Consider the following 19,343-nt stretch of genomic DNA (forward strand, 5'->3'; position numbering starts at 1 on the left):
CACCTATTTTCCTCCCAGATCTGTCGTGAATGGTGCAGTTGCTTCCTTGAAAGATGACTTTGTATCCATTTGTGATCATCTGCAGAACATTTAGAAGATTCTTTCTAAGTTTGGGTACTAAAAAACATCTTTTATGATTCTCTTTCCCTGCTTGGTTGTCACCTCGATGTCTCCTTTTCCTTCTGCCATTACCACAGCTCCATTTCCAATAGGAACTTTAATGTTTGTGTTGATTTTGACAAACATGTTCCTATTTGGTGTCATGTGATTTGTACATCCAATTTCTACGAGCCAAGTATTTTCTTTACTTGATTCTTCTTCTTCTTGTCTTGCAGTGAACATGTGATTCTCCTCCTTTTCATCACGCCTGCATTATTTTCTTCTTCTTCAATCACCATCTTGTTCATGTCAGTTTCTTGAACCTTTCCCACAGGTTTCTCTGACTTTTGTTTTCTGCATTGTCGGACCTTCTTGATCCGCAATCTTCGTCTTGTTCAAAGAGTCTCCATGAATCATCATGAGCTCTGATACCATGTTGAGATGCTCAGAAACAGAGAATTTGTAGCTTGTATCTTGACATAGTTTTCATATAAAGAGATCGATGTTTTAGAGATAATATGAATTCAAAAACTCATACTTCATTTCAAATGATCATCGTCTCTTACATTGTTTTCTCATTGACTTATACATACAAAAGACAAAAACTATTCTCTGACATTCACCTAACTTCAACTATGCCCACTAACCTTACTTAGACTCTAAACAACATAGCTTAACAATACTTTCTGCTTTTACTGTTCTAACAATTTCTTTGGATTCCAACTGGTTTGGTTTGAAACTAAAATTGCATTACTCAACAGTAAGATGAAGCTTTTGGATCTTTTCATAACCTCGTCGATACCAGTTCTGCTCACATTCATCATTGGCTCGTTTCTGCAATGAGAAGGGAAGTCCTTTTGGAGATCCTGAGACTTGTGAGAAATATGGTTTAGGTAGTATTGCACTCTTAATAGCGGTATGTCAGAGCCATTTTGTTAATTGCTTCTTCTTCTTCTTCTTCTTCTTTTTCTTTTTCTTCTTCTTCTTCTTCTTCTTTTTCTTTTTCTTCGTCTTCTTCTTCCAATGCTAATAGAAGTCCAAAACGTTTTTGTCATGTATATTATTAGGTTGGAGCCATTTACATATGGACTTATGTATACAATCTTATGAGAATGCTAGCAAATCCGGGCAGGGAAACACCAATAATCGGTACCTCCTCTACAATGCCACTGATTCCTCCCAAACACGTTGAGGAGCAGGTCTCACTCAGTTACAACCTTTCCTTTTGATACTCTTGCAAACAATTTATGCTTTAAAAAAGGATTTTGGTGAGAATTGCGTATGTGGCAGTTTGGAACTTGTAGCAAGATCAAGCAATAAGTATGTTCCTGAGAAAATCAATCTACGAACAATATTTTCTCCTTCGACTATTGCAGCGGTTTGTCTCAATGTTCCCTTGAACCAAAAGAGTGCTAGCTAGCTTTTGTATGTTCATTGCTTGGGGAATCGGTATATCTATCTATTGGGGTATTCTACAAAATATATATATATATATTATATACTTAAAAAAGTATCACTAGCTTGTCATTGATTATCAAATGCTTAGTTGATAGTATAGCTTAATCCAACATTATAAATTAACTAAGGGTTCTTCCATTAATCATGCTCTAGTCTAAACCAATGAGCGTACTCTAATATCCTGATTTAAAGAAAATGGGCCAGAAATTTCTTAAGCCCAAAAGCCCAAACGTTTCGTCTTCTATATATACGTATATTGTGTATGCATCTCCCCCGTCTAGCCGCCATCGCCTCGTCGTATCTCTGTTTCTACACCGCCATCTCTCGTCCTTCGACGTCGTCTTCCTCTTCATCGTTCGTTCGTTCGTTCGTCGTCGTCGTCTGTGTGCGTGTGCGTCACGATCCTCACCGCCGCCTTGCTCCTCACAGTCACTCGCTCGCCACCACCGTGAGGTAACCGCCGCCGCCGCCGTCTCCACATCCTTCCGTTCACATTCGTCGTCGTATGTTTCCGACTCTCCGCTTGCTTGCGTTACAAGTAACCGTCTAAAACCTTAACTTCATGCAGTAGATCGTGACGGTGTGAGTGTTGGGAGTAGCGTATATCATCATTCTTCGTTGCCGAGTTTCATCGAATCTAAGGCAGAGGTGAGGAACGAGTCGTGTTTTCCCGTAATGTTTTATAACCTCTCGTCTAACGTTGAGTCTAAGTTTAATATCGAATCGTGAAGTATATATAATATATAAACTATGATCTTTGTTTGAGTTATGCGGCTTGTGGTATAGATATTTGTCCACATATATGAAATGAAAACGAAATAGGATATTATCGAAAGACCATGATAAATTGTTGTTGTTATGCAATTTTGAAATGAGATAAGTAAGATTGGTGCTATGGGCACGTTGTGGGGATAAGGAATCGGTGAACATGCGAGTCGTAAAGTATTTCTCGGATTAAAAAAAAAATTGTCGGATTTATATGGTTAATTCTTGGATTTTACATATATTAAAAAATTATATATAAAAAAAGGGAAATTTAAAAAGAGAATAGGAAGGGGAATGAAAGGAAAATGTAGTACTTAGAGAACAACGGGAATAGCTCAATTTGTAATATTTGGAATTCATATGTTTTGTCTAGATGTGGAATAATCTAACCGTCTGTTTTCTTGATCAGGATGCTACCAAGGAGAGCACCAGCAACCAACCGTGTGATCCAGGATGAGAGTCCCGAGGCTTCGATAGGAAGCATGAATGGGACTAACGCTGAGCAAGAACCGAGGGTTGCAGACCCAGTGGGAGTAGCCGATGAGGTGTGGCCGATGTACGAGCAATGGCTTGTGGAGAATGGGAAGAATTATAATGGTCTTGGAGAGAAAGAGAGACGATTCAAGGTCTTCAAAGACAACTTCAAGTACATCCAAGAACACAATTCAGTTCCGGACAAGACTTACAAACTCGGGTTGAATATGTTTGCGGACCTGACAAATGATGAGTTTCAAGCTATTTACTGTGGGGAGAAGATGGAAAGATCAAGCGTATCATCAGGTGAAGGAGAGAGGTGTCAGTACGAGGAAGGAGATATTTTGCCTGATGAAGTCAACGGGAGGAAAGAAGGAGCAGCTCTTCCATGAGTCAAAAACCAAAATCAATTTGACTGATGTTATGATTTTCAAATTTCTTAGCATTATTTTGATTTTTGATTGCGATTTCAGCTGTGTGAGATTGTCCGTTGATAAATAGGAGGTTGTTGGGCGTTTGCGATGGTTGTTGCGGTGGAAGCAATAAACCAGTCAGAACTGGAGAATTGTTATCTTTGTCGGAAGAAAACTCTTTTACTGCACAGACCGATGAACGAAGGATGTGAAAGTGGTGAAGCAGGATACAGTTGTTTAAATTGGATGTTTTTATTTGCTTTTCAGTTAATTGGTTTGACCTTGTTTTGAGATAGACTTAAAAGTTAATTTGCTAGAAAATCCTAATACTGTTCAAAATTGACAAAAAAATCAAAAATAGTGAATTGGTATGACATTGGTCCTACACTTTCGAGAGTATTATTACTTTTTACCCCTTTTTTCTTTTGTAACGAGTTTTTTTTTAATGAAATTTTTCTCTCATCGTTCTTCTTTACTTAACATATGAGTTATATAATTACATAACCTTTTATCAAATTACATATTTTATTAGCATGATAAGTTTCTGTATTCTTAAAAATAAAAATAAAAAAGATTTCTACATTATTTGACACATCTGAATTGCTATATTTGGTTCATTAACTGATTATATCAGAACACGTTAACATATATGTTATACAGCTACAATAAACTTTAGCAGTCTAAATAATTCTTTATCGCGTTCTTATAATCTCATACATGTTAACATATAAGTTATACAATTACATAACATATTATAAAACTATATAATTTGTAAGAGTGCTTAATTTCAGTTGCTATATTTGGCTTATTGAATATTAATTTAAATCTATTTTATGTAATAATATAGTTAACATATTAAGTAGAATATTAGAGATATATCAAAACATTTATATGGTATAGTAAATAAATTGTAATCCTCTATAAAATATATTAGCAATCTAACACTCATTTTAAAAACTTAATTCAAAATTCAAAGATAATTTGAAGTGGGTGCAGCTTTCGGATTCAAAGATAACCATCATATATCATCCAGCTATATATTATATGGATATGTTAAAATATTTGTTGGATGGTATTAACATTTAAATATATCTCTAATATGTTATTTAACGGAGTCTAAGAAGGAACATACCCTAAACGATATAACCAAGAATCGTTTAATATTGTGAATATCCCAATAATCATGTATGTATCGGAACCTCAACATAATTTTATTTTGAATTTTGAAAATTTATTTGATTATCACTCTATCATATATTAAAATAATATATTTCCACCGACAAAATATCTTCGCCATATTATGCATGCTCGATTAGTCTTCCATAGGGTGATAGGGGTAAAGGTGCCATATTGGAAATGTGCACAGTGTCCAAATAGGTTATTTATCGGTTCTGCAAATTATGAACAGGAACAGGGCTATGTAGTGCATTTACTTTAGACTTAATTGAAGGCAAACCAAAAGATTTATTGAGACTTAGACCATGAACATTGCAGAGACTCATTAGAGTCTCTTAAGTAGTATTTTAATAATATAGTTTAGCTGAATACCCATATAAGAGACCCATGTATTTTGATTGAACATTGTAGAGACCCTTTGGGGTTGTTTAAAAAAAGAACATTTTACTCATAAGAAGATAATTATTTCATTACAAAGATTAAGACAAGAACATAAAAAGAAATAAAACATAAATTTTGATACAAACTTGAGTTGGCATTTTAGTAATGTCCAAATTTTTGCCAGATATTCTCCATTAAATTGGCTTTCAGTTTCTCATGTTGTCGTCTATCACGAAGTTTTGTTCTAGCAAACATACTATTCTCAAGATTTGAAGTATCTGTTTCATATGCGAGATCACAGTTGCACTTTCGCTTCCTTCTCCGTGCTGGAATTCTGAAACAGTTGAGAGTGCGTATCCATCTCTTTCATCTTCTACGATCATGTTGTAGAGTATGATACAAGCTCTCATAATCTTTCATATTTTTGCCTTATCCCAAAACAGAGCGGGTTTTTTGATAATGGCAAACCGAGATTGCAAGACACCAAAAGCACGTTCGACATCTTTTCGAGCAGCTTCCTGTTTTTCTGCAAATAAACATGCTTTCGGGTCTTGTGGAATTGGAATAGATTGGATAACTGTCGCCCATTTCGGATAAATACCATCTGTCAGATAGTATGCCAAATCATACTCCCTTCCGTTTATAGAAAAATTCACTTGTGGAGGTTTTCCCTGAATTATATCATCAAACACATGTGAGCGATCAAGGACATTGATATCGTTTAAGGTACCTGGAGGTCCAAAAAACGCATGTCATATCCACAGGTCATATGATGCTACAGACTCTAAAACGATTGTGGGTTTGTCTGAACCACGTGAATATTGCCCCTTCCACGCGGTAGGGCAATTCTTCCACTCCCAGTGCATACAGTCGATGCTTCCTACCATTCCGGGAAATCCGCGGTACTCTCCATAATCAAGTAACCGTTGAAGATCCTCTGGTGTGGGTCTTCTCAAGTATTCATCACCAAATAAGTTTATGATTGCTTCGACAAAATTTTCCAAACAGTTCCGAGCAGAAGTAGCACCAATGCGGAGGTATTCATCTACTGAATCAGCCGCAGTTCCGTATGCCAAAAGACGGATTGCTGATGTACATATCTGAAGTCCGGAGAGACCAGGCCTTCCGAGAGCGTATTTCTTCTGTCGAAAGTATCGAACTTCATTAGTTAGTCAATCACCAATCTTCATGAACAATGACTTATTCATCCTAAATCGGCGTCGGAATAGATAATCCGGAAATGTAGCATTCTCACTGAAGTAAGCATTCCATAAACGTATATGGCCTTCTTCCCGGTTTCTTTCAATGAAATCTCTTTTTTTCCTTGAATTGGTTGCCTCTTGCTGATGTCCGTAGTCAACGAACAGATTCTGAAAAGTGTGATTAAAAAATTGATCAAATAAGTGATCACCTTGCTGATCAAGATATTCATCAACTGATTTATCACCATTATGATTCGAAGATGAAGCCATTGCTTTTTTTTTGTTTAAGTGGATATCGTTTAGAAAGAAAAAGAAGAAGTACAAGAGGAATGCTTGAAAGAGAAAAAGAGAATTGCTTGATTGACAAAAATAATTGAGAAAGGAAAGCGTTGTGTTGTGTTGAGGTATCACCAAATGGTGTAGAAATTATATATACAAGAGTCCACTTTGCATTTTGTGCATGCAAAATAAAGCAGAATTCTTGTGGTCTCAAAATGCACCATATTTTACAATCATAAAAAATCGTGTTGTTGTTTTGTGCCGACTAAACACAACTTGTGATAAACCGTTGTTGTTTTGTGCTGACTTCTGATGCAAAAACGTCCAACACCTTTTGAAAGTCTGCAATAGTTTGAGCCACATGGTTTCCTTCAGTAGTAGTTTTTTTTCCTTTGGCTTTTGCAGCCTTCACACCAATAGGACGAGAGCATGAACCATCATTTTCGACAGTCTCCATCTCTTCAGTCTCCATCACATTGGTTCTTCTCTTTTTGCTCGCTTCATTACCTTTTGTGTTGGAAAGATCACACCACTTTTGGTCATTCCGCAGTTCCTTCCAGGCGTATTCAAGGTTAAATTTCTTCTTGTGGTTAGTGAAGAAAATCTGGTGAGCAAGCTTCAGGACGTCGTTCTCGTTCATGCCGCTGGTCTTCTCCCTTATTGCAGAGTCATATGCACCGGAGAACTTACACACAAGATCATTGATCTTGTGCCACCTATGCTTGCACTGGCTTGCCGTTCTCGGTACACGACCCTCTGCATTTGGACTTCCAGCATAAGAGTCCGCTACCCTCTGCCAGAAAGCACCACTCTTCTGCTCGTTGCCAACTACTGAATCTTTACTGGTATTTAACCAGGAACTGATCAGTAAGACATCGTCGCTTGGGTGCCAAGCAGCTCTCTCCTTTCGCTCTTGAGGTGTAGTCTGCGTGCTGAAGCTTGGAAATGGCTCGAGTGAAGCAAAGGAATCAATAAGGGGAGTGTCTTGTTGACTATTCAACAAGTCAACAAAGTTAGTGGGTTGAGCATATGGATATGCCGAAGACATATCCATTAAAAGGGAATGGAAGTGAAGGAATGAAAAGGTTTTGAAGAAAGGTAGAAAAGAAGGAATGAAAGAGATGCAGGGTTTTTTGGGACATGAAATAAATCAGAAGAAGGATCGGGTTTTAAAGAGGAGCAAAGAGCTGTTAAAAACTAAAATGGAAAGAAGGCATTCAAAGCAAACAACAAAGACATAAAGTTCTCTTAACCTTAAAAGCAATCAAGTTGAAGCATTGAACTCCAACTAACATCGATGAGACATAAAGGTCTCTTAACCTTAAAAGCAAACAAGAAGAAGCATTGAACTCCAACTAACATGGACGAGACATAAAGGTCTCTAAACAGAAGCATTCAAACCTATCTAAACCCAGCCATTAATACCATTACCAACTACAAATCTCCCTAAAATGAACAAACCTTTATTACATTACCAACTACAAAGCTACATTTTTATGCTAAAGCCTATTAATAAGGGTTTGAAGGTTGCTTACCAGGAATTACTTCTGTCTTCTGCTTTAATGCTCCACCAGTTTCACCTGTCTCGCCTATTTAGATGTATAGCCTTAAGCTGCATTGAAAGAAAACCAAATACCAAATTTAGTTCCAAAAATGCAACCGATTGATGCATGTACAAAATCAGAGAAGCTCAACAAACAAACAATCTGAATCAAAGCAAACAATCTCAATCTCAAGCAAACATTGTCTTATTGACACTTACACAAACACAAAACCATATTGCTACATCACCGATTGAATTAAGAAAATCATATATACAACAAACAATTCAATTCATAAGATATGAAGTCAATACACTCGATCAGAACCCTATATCATACCCACTAATCAAAACCACGAGTCAAATAACCTCACATCAAATAATCATAGAGTTGATTGCCTAAACAGTTCAGAAGAAGAAAGAATCGAAAACCCTAAATTAGTCAAACCGATTGAAACCCATAAATCAAATAATCATCCGATTCGATCCCTAAACAATTCAGAAGAAGAAAGAATCGAAAACCCGAACAGATGAAGATAGAATTCCCGAACCGATCAAAAATCAACTGATTCAGAACCGATTGATTTTGACGGAAAAAACAGAGGACAGAAGGGAAAGAGAAGATGGCTTACGTCGGCGTCTCGATCCTCTGCTGTTGGCCTCCCAACGATGTCGACGATGCCGCAGAGATTCGCCACCAAAAGGTCGTCGTCGCCTTCGACGTTTTTGACGGAGAAGACGAAGTAAAATTGTGTCGGGAAAAAGAGGAAGGAAAGGAAAAAAAAATTTCCACCAAATTCAATTGCCAATCACATAAGTCCACGTGTCTGTCAATACCGTCTCTTACGGTTTTATTTTAAGCGACGTCTCAACTATTTTGAGAGACGCGTTTGTATTAAAAAAAATTTTTAATTAATAGGAGACGCGGTGGAAACCCACGATGTTCATGCTTTTAAAAGATTGTTTGTAAAGCACTTTTGGCTGTAAATTTTAATTTGTTTTTAGTTTTAAAAAATTTTACTTTAAAAATAATTGTGACTTTCAAAAAATAAAAGTCAAATTTGATAATTTTTTTTTGAAAACTGCTGAACCATATGCAAAAAAGAGAAAAAATAGTTAAATTAGATTTTAATTTATTTTAAAGTCCTCACAATTCTGAAGATCAATTTGCCATGCAGTCTCTTAGCTTTTTTAACTTCCACTAATAATGAAATTTGGTTTCTTAGAGCATCTCCATCCCTCATACTTTATGGGGTTTTTAAAATTTTTTAATAATAAATTTGTGAATAAGAAAAAGTTAAGGATTCCTTCCCCAAACCAATAAAAATCAAACACCTGTCTTACTCTTTCTCCAAACCAATAAAAAACAGACATCTGTCTTTCAAACTCTTTAAAGATAAATCTTTATATTAAGATTCTAGCAATCAGTTCTTAAATTGTTTATTTTTATTTTTAATGGTAGTTTATGTCTAAGAACCACTATGGATATGAGGGATGGAGGTGGTCTTAGTTGTTTCGGTTATTTGTTTTGGGTATGCAAATAAGACCATCTCCATCACAGAGATGTTAAGAAGTTCTAAGATAATGTAGCTAATAAAAATAATTAAGAAAAGCTTAAAACCTTAACAACCCGGGTTGTTAGGATGATGTGGAAAACCCCAAATATGAGAATATTTAAAAACATGTCATGCCTGCATTGGTGGAGTATTTTTTTGTTTTTGAGCTTAAAATCGGCTATGGCCCATTTGTGAAAAAAGCCCAACCTCTTTGTATGTGAATTTGGTCCATTCTTCGTCAAAGGAAAGTAGAAGAGTCGATGAAAGGGAAATGAAAATGGTCGACGATTTGGAGAGTCGATAAATGAGCGGTGTGGAAGCAGCTGATCGATCGGTGATGGAGGAGGAAATCGATGGAGCAGCATCGCTGATGGAGGAGCAAATTGATCGGTGATGGATCACCAAATCGTCGGAGCATTAATAGAAGGTAATATGTTTTTAGGGTTTTTTTGTGAATTTTCGAGTTTAAATTGCGAATTGGAGATAAATCCAGTATCAGCATTGGGTTAAAATCTGAAATTTCCAAGTTGCTTTTGTGAATTTTGCATTCTTGGTGCTTTAGGGTTTATATCCGAAAATTGGACCCTCGAGTATCCGTATAGGGTTTTTTTGAATTGACTTTATTTGGTTAACAAATTTGGTTGTCTGAGTTCCTCTGTAGTTAAAACTGTCTCGCAACTGCTTAGTTTTTGTTGTCGAATTTGTTCAGTTTTCAGTCTCTTTCTCAACTTCATTTTCTGTGATATATCAGTGTGAATAATCGGATTGGTGTTTGTTCTTGTTTTGGATCAGGCATGTTGAAGATGAGTTTGTTTAAGATGGAGCATGTTGAATATCGGTTTGGTGTTTGTTCTTGTTTTGGATCGACCTATTTCTGCTTATACTTGTAATCGGTTTGGTTTTTGTTCACTAGTTTAGTTGGTGAAAGAGTTAAAGGTCATGTTGCTTATACTTGTAATCGGTTAACTATCAGTTTAATTGCCGAAAGACTTGGTTGTGATAAATGCTTGTTAGTAGTTTGTTAGGTGAACGAGTTAAAGGGCAAGATTGTTGTGATAAATGCTTGGTTCATTTAGATTATTCTAACTTGACATCGTTTATGTGAGGTTAAATGGAGGACCTCTTTACAGCTGCTCTTTCAAGCCCAAACCTAATCCTTTTCAGCTAAGACACAAGGTAAATCATTTCCTCACTCCTGTTTGCAACTGTAGTTTGTAGTCGATTAGGTTATGTTAGATAGGATTTGTGATAAATACTGGTTACCTTTGTGATAAATGCTTTGGGTTTGCTTTTAGCTTTGTTAGGTAAAGGTCTTGTTAGCTTTGTTAGATTTAAGAAATGATCAATGCTTGTAGATTTGTTAGGTAAAGGTCTTGTTGGCCATGAATGCTTGTTTGGTAAAAAACACTATACACATTCTGCTATTTAAAACATACACAGACTCGGTAAAAACACTTCATCAAAAACACAAACACTTCCTTGTTCTGAAACTTCTTTCATGTAAACACTAAACTCTTTCCTTATTTTGCTAAACACTAAAACTTCTTTCATGAAAACTTCTTTCATGTAAACACAAACTCTTTCCTTATTCTGCTAACCACTAAAACTTCTAAACACTAAACACTAGACTATGAAATGGATTCTACAGATCCCTATAGTAACTCGCATGGCTTTGTTAACCTCTTAACTAGTGAACTAGTTAATGAGAGTCTCTCGCCATGTGTAGACCTTGGATCATCAGAAATGCCTCTCTTAAGTAGCCAAACTTCTGATGATCCAATGGTCACCAAAGATACAAAGAAGCGCAGGGAAAGAAGGCAATGGTCACCGAAGGAGGATGTGGTTTTGATCAGCGCTTGGCTTAACACCTCCAAGGATCCGATGACAGGGAATGAGCAAAAAGCTGGTGCTTTTTGGAAGAGGATTCAAGATTACTTCAACGCTAGTCCGCAGCTTGTAGGATTGCAAAACAGAGAGCTTAGTCATGTGAAGCAGAGGTGGGATGCTACGAGGCTGCTCTGAAGAATCAAGCAAGCGGCCAAAATGAGGATGACGTGATGAAAGCAGCGCATGACATATTTATGAACGATTACAACATGAAGTTCACACTTGATCATGCATGGCGTGAGTTAAGGCATGACCAGAAGTGGTGCTCGGCTTCTAAGGTTAAAGGTTGTTCAAGTTCGAAAAGAAGGAAGGTTGAAGAGGGGTCAGCACAATCTTTTAGCAGACATCCTGAAATTGGAGGAGATCATGTATCAAATCATCTTTTCGTTATTTTTTAAAAACAAACTATCAAACTCCAAATCATCTTTTGTTTTTTTTTTTATACAAACTTCACAAGTATGGCATCTTCTTCAAACAACAATTCTGATGATGGATCGCTTGACGAAAATTTTGATGAAGTTTTTGATCAACATTTTGACAATATGTTCGATGCTGTTCTGGATCGGCAAGCCGCAAGAAAGCAAAAGAAGAAACGAGCATATATAGAAAGACAGCATGGAGAAGGCCACAACCGCTTATGAAACGACTGTTTTAGTGAGGATGCTACATACCCTCCACATATATTTCGACGCCGTTTTAGAATGAACATGCCCTTGTTCATGCAGATTGTTGATCGAGTCTTCCAAGATGTTCCATACTTTCAACAAAAGAAATGCTGTTGGAAGAATTAGTTTATATGGACTACAAAAGTGTACAGCAGCAATTCGTATGATGGCATATGGTTGTGCGGCTGATGCGGTTGGCGAATACCTCCGATTTGGTGAAAGTACTGCAATTAAATGCTTGGAGAAATTTGTAGAAGGAGTAATACATTTGTTTGGAGATGAGTACTTAAGAAGACCGACACCAGAAGATCTTCAGCGACTAGTCAATATTGGAGAGATACGGGGATTTCCCGGGATGATAGAAAGCATTGATTGTATGCATTGGGAGTTGAAAAATTGTCCTACCGCTTAGAAAAGGCAATATACATGTGGCTCAGGAAAACCGACAATCGTCTTAGAGGCTGTAGCGTCACAAGATCTTTAAACGATATCAATGTTCTTGATCGTTCACCCCTTTTTGATGATATATTACAAGGACGAGCTCCAAAAGTGAATTACTTGGTCAACAAACACAAATATCATATGGCGTACTACCTCACAGACGGTATTTATCCAAAATGGAAAACTTTTATAAAATCTATTCCTCTTCCTCAGGGGCCGAAAGCAACATTATTTGCAACATGTCAGGAATCCACCAGAAAAGATGTTGAGCGTGCTTTTGCAAGCTCGATTTGCAATCGTAAAAACCCCAGCTCTTATATGGGACAAAGAAAAAATAGGAAAATTATGAGAGCATGTATCATACTGCACAATATGATAGTCGAAGACGAATGAGATGGATGCACTTATACACTCAATTTGATGAATCTGGATACCAACAAGGAAAAGAAAGCAGAAATTCACTTGTGAATATGACATATTCCATGGATATGTGTTTCAGCGGGATAATAAACAAGGGCTTCTCGAAGATAAATGGATTTCGATAGCGCTTGTTGCCTAGGTCTCGATTTGTTCTTCCTGAGAATTGATAACACCGTATTTTGACCACTTTTATGGATCATTTTGAAATACTTTTTCTATGCTTTTAATTGCTTTTAAGTACTTTTATTACGTTTATCTAGTATTTGTAGTTCCAAGACTCTTTTCAGGTAACTTAGGGAAAAGCTTAACAAAATGGATAGAAAACCAGATTTCAGCTCAAAGTCAAACCGTCAGAAGTTCACCCCTGATTAAAGGCCTTCTCACCGTCTAATCCAGCTCAAATTTGGAGATCTTAAAGATGGAAGTATCATCTTTCCAGCACACTTTACAGCTTGGCAATCCAACGGTTCAATCCAAAGATACGCGAAGAGCAAGATGTCCCATAAACCAACCGGCGAGCGTTTCCACCCGCGGCCAACAGAGCATTTCCTGCGGTCAGAAGCACCGCGACCGCGGCCAGCAACCCATTCCCCGCGGTCACAGCCATCCCGACCGCGGCCAACTACCTCCGAGTCCGAAGGCCCATTTCTGAAGCCTAAAATAATTCCTTCATTTGGGGAAACCCTAAATGACGCCTAGAGATGTCTTGAGCACAATAAATACATGTCTTAGGAACCCTAATTCGTACGATGCCTTCATATGTTCTTATTGCTTTAGAATACTTTTTAAGTTTTAGGTTTTAGGGAGAGAGAGATTTGTCTCTTGAACCCTTGTTCTTTCTTTTTCAATTTCGGTTTCTATTCTACTTTTTAATACTATGTTTTGGATTTCGTTCATCATGTCTGAGTAGTTTATTGTTGGGATTAAGAAATTTTCGATGGGGGTTTATATGTTCGATGAGGATTCCATGAGCTTTTGAGCCGAATCTTAGAACTTTTTCTTCTGAATTCGTTTTTACTGCATGAGAGTAGCGTCATGAACTACAATCTAATCCAGATGCTTGGTGACACGAAAGTGTTCATCAGATCTAGTTTTGGAGAGCAAAACAAACATAGGAGTGGAAACCTACCTATGGACGATTTGTGAATGCTGACGAGTCTTAAAGATAATGCATCTCTTCTTTTCCTGGGCCAGAGTGGAAACCTACTGGTCAGGGTTGAGAGAGATAGTTGTCTATGATCACGACAATGGCGTATTCATACGTCCGTGACTCCAGTTCGAAAAGTTTAAGCTAAGATCTTATCAATTTTACTCTCTAGCAATGTTTTGAATCGTTCGTACCCCTGAGAAAACTTCCCTGAAGCCCAATGCTTTCTTTCTTATAGATTCACACCGTTTTTATTTCAAGCTTTAGTTCAATATTCTCATTCTTTTTTAGTCGATTTTCATTTAAGCAATTAGATTAGCCGTTTTTCCCGTTTTTACCTGTTTTCGTTAAGTTTAGTTATTAGGTCATTTTAATTCCCGTATCTTCTCTTTAAGATTCGTTTTTACATATTAAACACACCACCAAAACCCCCACAAAACCGTTTGGTTCTAGACTTCCTTACTTTATATTTCTTTCGAAGGCTTTTGCAGGAAAGATCCTCCTTCCCTGTGGATTCGATCCCTAAGTACTACAATCGATCAGCTGTGCACTTGCGGCTATTGATTTCATTTAGGGTAAAAATTGACAACCCTCAACACCACACCGACACCCACATCAAGTTTTTGGCGCCGTTGCCAGGGAAGGCACGCATTTTGTTTTCCGCAAAACCCCAAGAAAGGTTGGTAAATCGACTCTAGAACCCCTTTTCTGCTTATTTCCATTTTTCGGTTATTTTGTTTCCATTTCAGAAGATATGGATCCTATAAATCGAAATACACACTATGAGGAAGGTTTCTATAACACTCCTCAAGCCACCAGACGCAGAGAGAAGCAGTACTTACACGATCTCTACGAAGAAATTCAAACCGAAGACTACAGAACGTTCCAGAACGAGCCCTACGTACCTCCAATGGCAAACCCTAGATATCCTATGTATCGCCTACCTCACCAGGTCCTCCACCGTGATGAGAACGTCCTGCTCAGCAACCGATTGAGCCAGCTCGAAGGTGTGATCAGGCAGTTCATAGAGGCTCGAGCAACCGCTACAGCCGCTCTAAACGAAAAGATTGACGTGATATCAAAACTTTTCAATGAGAAGATCGATAACCTAGCCTCACAAGTCAATTCAATAGAAGAAAGAGCAACCAAGGACGCAGCCATGATCGCTAACAAGTTCAACAGCATGGAGGAGGAGCAAGCAAAGCACACCTATGAGCTTCGCAACACCAAAAAAAAAGTCATGGACCTGGATTTCAAACTTGATGATGTGGACAAAGCCCTAAACGAAGCTAAGAACGAGTCTTATGACTTCACAGTCGAAGTTTCAGAGAAGGTTTACAAAGTCATTGACAAAACCAAAGAGCTTGACTCAACCATGGACAAAGTAGTCTATGCTCTTGATGAGGTTGAAGAAAAGGTTGAGGAGATCATACAAGGACTTGGAGAGCAGATTCCAGCAACCAAAACTAAAGACTCAAGTCCAGAGAGGAAGTACATCAAACCAGAAGACCCAGGAGACGATCCAGGAAGCAAAGGAGCAAGCAACAGCAGCAGATCAACTCGGAGACACTTCCCCGCGGTCGCGTCACCTCCGACCGCGGCCAAGAAGCCCCTCCCCGCGATCGTGTTAGGTCTACCCGTGGCCTATGGTCGTTTTCCCGCGGTCGCGTCACCTGCAGTCAAGGCCAACCGGAAAAACGTTCCAAAACAGTCCCGTTCGACTCATACAAGCATCTGTACGTCTGATACACCTCCTGGGATGACTAACCACTCCATCAACAACTGGTTTGCTCCATCAGCACCCAAAGATCTGAAGACAAGGACAAGTCATGGTCCTGCAACATGGCTTTGTCTTGTGAAGATGAGTATGAAGAGCAATACTCTGAAGATGAAGAGTATGGGTTGTTTGTAGAAGATCCAAACGCAGGATATTGCTCAGAGGACAATTCAGGAGAAATTCAATGGATCACAAACAACATCAGTAGAGAGAAGCTAATGGAGTTCAACAACGTAGTCAGGTCATTCCCTGCTCACCTAAGCTTTGATGAAATTTGGAAGCTTGGTCGTTTGCAAGTCTTGTTCAGGTACTGCAAGGAGTCTAAAAAGGATCCATAGATACTTTCTGAGAGCTCGATGCATGACAACACCAGAAGCAGCTGTCTATGCGATTCACCTCAAAAAGCCCGAAGACTGCAGCCACTACACCAACAAAATCAGCAAAGAGAAGCTCGACGAATTCAATGATGTAGTTCGAAATTTGCCTGAAGGAATCACCTTTGCCAGAGCTTGCAAGGACTTCATGATAGGCCACTACTTCTGTGAGAGCAAGGAATCAATCCCTGAGATAGAAGATTTGTTCAACCATGCAAGAAGAGGTAAACCTGTTCGAACACTTCACAAAATCGAAGGTGTAGGTCAGTTTCTTATCTCTTGTTCTATTAGAGGAGAAATGTTTAAAAACGTGCTATGTGATTCTGGAGCTTGTCTTAACATGATGTCCAAGGCAATTGCTTTGAGACTTGGTATTAAACACCTGCGCAGGACTAGAGCAAAGATTAGTCTAGCTGATGGTTCCAATGCAACACCTCAAGGAATATCTCATGAAATTCCTTTGAGAATAGGAGATTGCATAGTGCCTGTCGACTTCTACATTGTCGAGACGAGAGATGCAACATATCCAGTGATTCTCGGATGGTCTTTTCTAGCAACTTCCAGAGCTATAATGGACTGGCCAAACCGGAGGATTTCATTTGCTAATATCGACAAAGATGTCTGCACAGAAGCTGTCCCATACAACAGCAAAGCAGGAAAACGTTCTGCAACAGAAGAGTTTGAAGAAGAACTTTGGAGTGACGAAGAACCTGCTAGGCAAAGCAAGGAGATGTCGAAAAGACTTGTCTCAGGACAAGTTCTTCTTCATTGGACTAAGCCACGTCCAACACCAAAAGTCGAGCTAAACGACTTAAAACAGAAGCGCTTAATGGGAGGCAACCCATTTAGGTATTGTTTTCTTTAGGATTTTTCTTTCTTTTTCTATTGATCTTTTTCTTTTTCTTAGTTTTAGGTATTTCTTATAAGATAAAAAGCCAAAAAAATCAAAAAAACCCGAAAAAACCAAAAAGAAGGATGGTCCCTGACTGCTCGGCCCAGCAGGAACCAAGGAGAAGCAGGAAGAGGCCGCGAAATAAGCCCCGCGGTCGCAGACGTTCTGACCGCGGGAAACGCCTCTTCGACCGCGGTCGCGTGTTTCTGACCGCGGCCAAGCACCTGTTTACCACGGTCGCGTGGCTCCTGACCGCGTCCAAGTACCTGTTTACCGCGGTCGCGTGGCTCCCGACCGCGGCAAATGGTCGTTGAGATCAAACCCGACCCCAAACCACCCACTTCACCCCATTCCACCTCACCAATCCCCACTCCACCTCATTCATCACCCTCCACCACCTTCATCACCACCTATCACCTTCCCAAACCTCCTCGAATGAACCCGGTTCATCTCCACCAGCATCTCGGATCCAGGTAAGTTCTCTTTGGATTTACCAATTCGATTATCTATGCATTTTTCTCATCCAGTCTCGACTTGTTTCACACTGAGGACAGTGTGATTTAAGTCTGGGGGAGGATTTCATCCCTTTCTAACCACTTTTCTTTCATGAGTCTTGCATTATCTACACTTTTTGCATTTTCCTTAAAGTTTTTCAAAATCGGTTTTCAAAACAAAATACGTTTTAAAAGGGAATGGTGAACATGAATCAATGATAGTTGACTGTGTGCTTTTAGACTGTTCCTAGTGACATGCTCATTCATGATTTAGGACTAGACTAGGCGGTAGCTAAGCACATTTGAAACGAAGTACCCCAGAGGAATTTGAATGATTTCGATTTAGATGAAGGGATACACTAGCTCTGTTTTATTTGGACTTAATCTGGACTTAACTTTCTCATTGAAGCTTTAGACCAGGGAAACGAATCATACATTCAGGACTCCTTTATCCTTTTACCACTCTCAGTTGATCCTGAATGGCTAGTTCATCTTTAGCTAGTTCCCCACCTTAACCAATCCTCTTTCAAACCACATGCACTCTTGTTTTCTATTGTCTTATATGCAGATTAGTGCAAAAACGTTGGAGAGAAAGAGGAACGACGCAGTTTTCAGTCATCAAGGACAGAGACCTACGATTTGCCAGAAAAGTTCCCGGAAGGATTTAACACAAGAGAAAGCTCAGTTTGCTTTAGAAAGATCTCAAATTTTGTTATAATCTCGTCATCTAGTCTCTCTTTCTTTAAAAGGCATTTCCTTTTCAAAAACAAAAAACAAAAAAATCCGAAAATAAGAAAAGAAGGAAATAAAAGCCTTAGAGAGTCTAGAGAGGTCAAATTTTAAGTCCCAAGGCAACTGGAGTTCGATTTTATGGAGTTTTGGAGATCATTTTCTGATTCCCGGAAAGAATCTAAGTCTGGGGGAATAGCTGTTTACAACAAAGGAGGAAGGATTATGCAACAACATTTGGCAAGAAGAAGTGACTGAAAATTGCGGTCATCAACAAGTTCTTATCTCTCTTGCGGTTTTGCATATTATCTTGCATCCTCCAGATCTTCAGGTAACCCGAAACACTTTAACTCCATCACTTAAACAGCCATTTAATGCCAAACGCCGTCTACCCTGGATGATGTCTTTAATGAGAACTCACTATTGAACTTAATGAATGTAGAGAGCTAGTTGACTAGAATCAAGATTTAGATTGTTTAAGTTTTGCATGACGGAAAAAGGGGACTAGTATCTCTTGTGCATTGGTGAGAATTTTCTAGACTAAGTTGTGGATTGATGCACTACCTTTGTTCCTAGTTTAGGAGTTCATGTCTATGAGATTTGTGCATTTCCTATTTTTGTTTTCACTTAACCAGTTTAGGCTTTTGCTTTGTTTGAGGACAAACAAAGTTTTAAGTCTGGGGGAGTTGATAACACCATATTTTGACCACTTTTATGGATCATTTTGAAATACTTTTTCTATGCTTTTAATTGCTTTTAAGTACTTTTATTACGCTTTTCTAGTATTTGTAGTTCCAAGACTCTTTTCAGGTAACTTATGGAAAAGCTTAACAAAATGGATAGAAAACCAGATTTCAGCTCAGAGTCAAATCGTCAGAAGTTCACCCCTGATTGAAGGCCTTCTCACCGTCTGATCCAGCTCAAATTTGGAGATCTTAAAGATGGAAGTATCAGCTTTCCAGCACACTTTACAGCTTGGCAATCCAACAGTTCAATCAAAGGATACGCGAAGAGCAAGATGTCCCGTAAACCAGCCGGTGACCGTTTCCACCCGCGGTCAACTGAGCATTTCCCGCGGTCAGAAGCACCGCGACCGCGGCCAGCAACCCATTCCCTGCGGTCACAGCCATCCCGACCGCGGCCAACTACCTCCGAGCCCGAAGGCCCATTTCTG

The 19,343-nt window shown here is 38.7% G+C and overlaps 3 protein-coding genes and 1 long non-coding RNA gene across 4 annotated transcripts; 3 read left to right on the top strand and 1 right to left on the bottom strand.

The window, feature by feature from the left end:
• Positions 1-2,119: 2,119 nt before the first annotated feature.
• On the top strand, positions 2,120-3,324 carry LOC112084152 (probable cysteine protease RDL3). The gene is made up of 2 exons (XM_024153334.1): positions 2,120-2,205; positions 2,732-3,324. Exon 2 carries the CDS (start codon positions 2,733-2,735, stop codon positions 3,186-3,188), a length of 456 nt encoding a protein of 151 aa, XP_024009102.1. The 5' UTR covers positions 2,120-2,205; position 2,732; the 3' UTR covers positions 3,189-3,324.
• A 1,737-nt stretch (positions 3,325-5,061) lies between these two features.
• LOC112084183 lies at positions 5,062-7,295 on the bottom strand. The gene is made up of 5 exons (XM_024153422.1): positions 6,535-7,295; positions 6,022-6,136; positions 5,558-5,908; positions 5,195-5,437; positions 5,062-5,139 (listed from the first exon to the last, which is right to left on the bottom strand). The coding sequence occupies exons 1-5, from the start codon at positions 7,293-7,295 to the stop codon at positions 5,062-5,064; spliced, it is 1,548 nt and encodes a 515-aa protein (XP_024009190.1).
• A 2,297-nt stretch (positions 7,296-9,592) lies between these two features.
• On the top strand, positions 9,593-10,434 carry LOC112084172. Its single transcript, XR_002898146.1, has 2 exons — positions 9,593-9,770; positions 10,136-10,434. It is a non-coding gene; the product is annotated as an uncharacterized LOC112084172 (long non-coding RNA).
• Positions 10,435-10,978: 544 nt separating this feature from the next.
• Positions 10,979-11,365, top strand: LOC112084185 (glutathione S-transferase T3-like). Its single transcript, XM_024153423.1, has one exon. The coding sequence runs from the start codon at positions 10,979-10,981 to the stop codon at positions 11,363-11,365; it is 387 nt and encodes a 128-aa protein (XP_024009191.1).
• Positions 11,366-19,343: the final 7,978 nt, after the last annotated feature.

This window comes from Eutrema salsugineum, unplaced genomic scaffold (assembly GCF_000478725.1).
Source record: "Eutrema salsugineum unplaced genomic scaffold, Eutsalg1_0 scaffold_5, whole genome shotgun sequence".
In the NCBI taxonomy this organism is placed as follows: domain Eukaryota; kingdom Viridiplantae; phylum Streptophyta; class Magnoliopsida; order Brassicales; family Brassicaceae; genus Eutrema; species Eutrema salsugineum.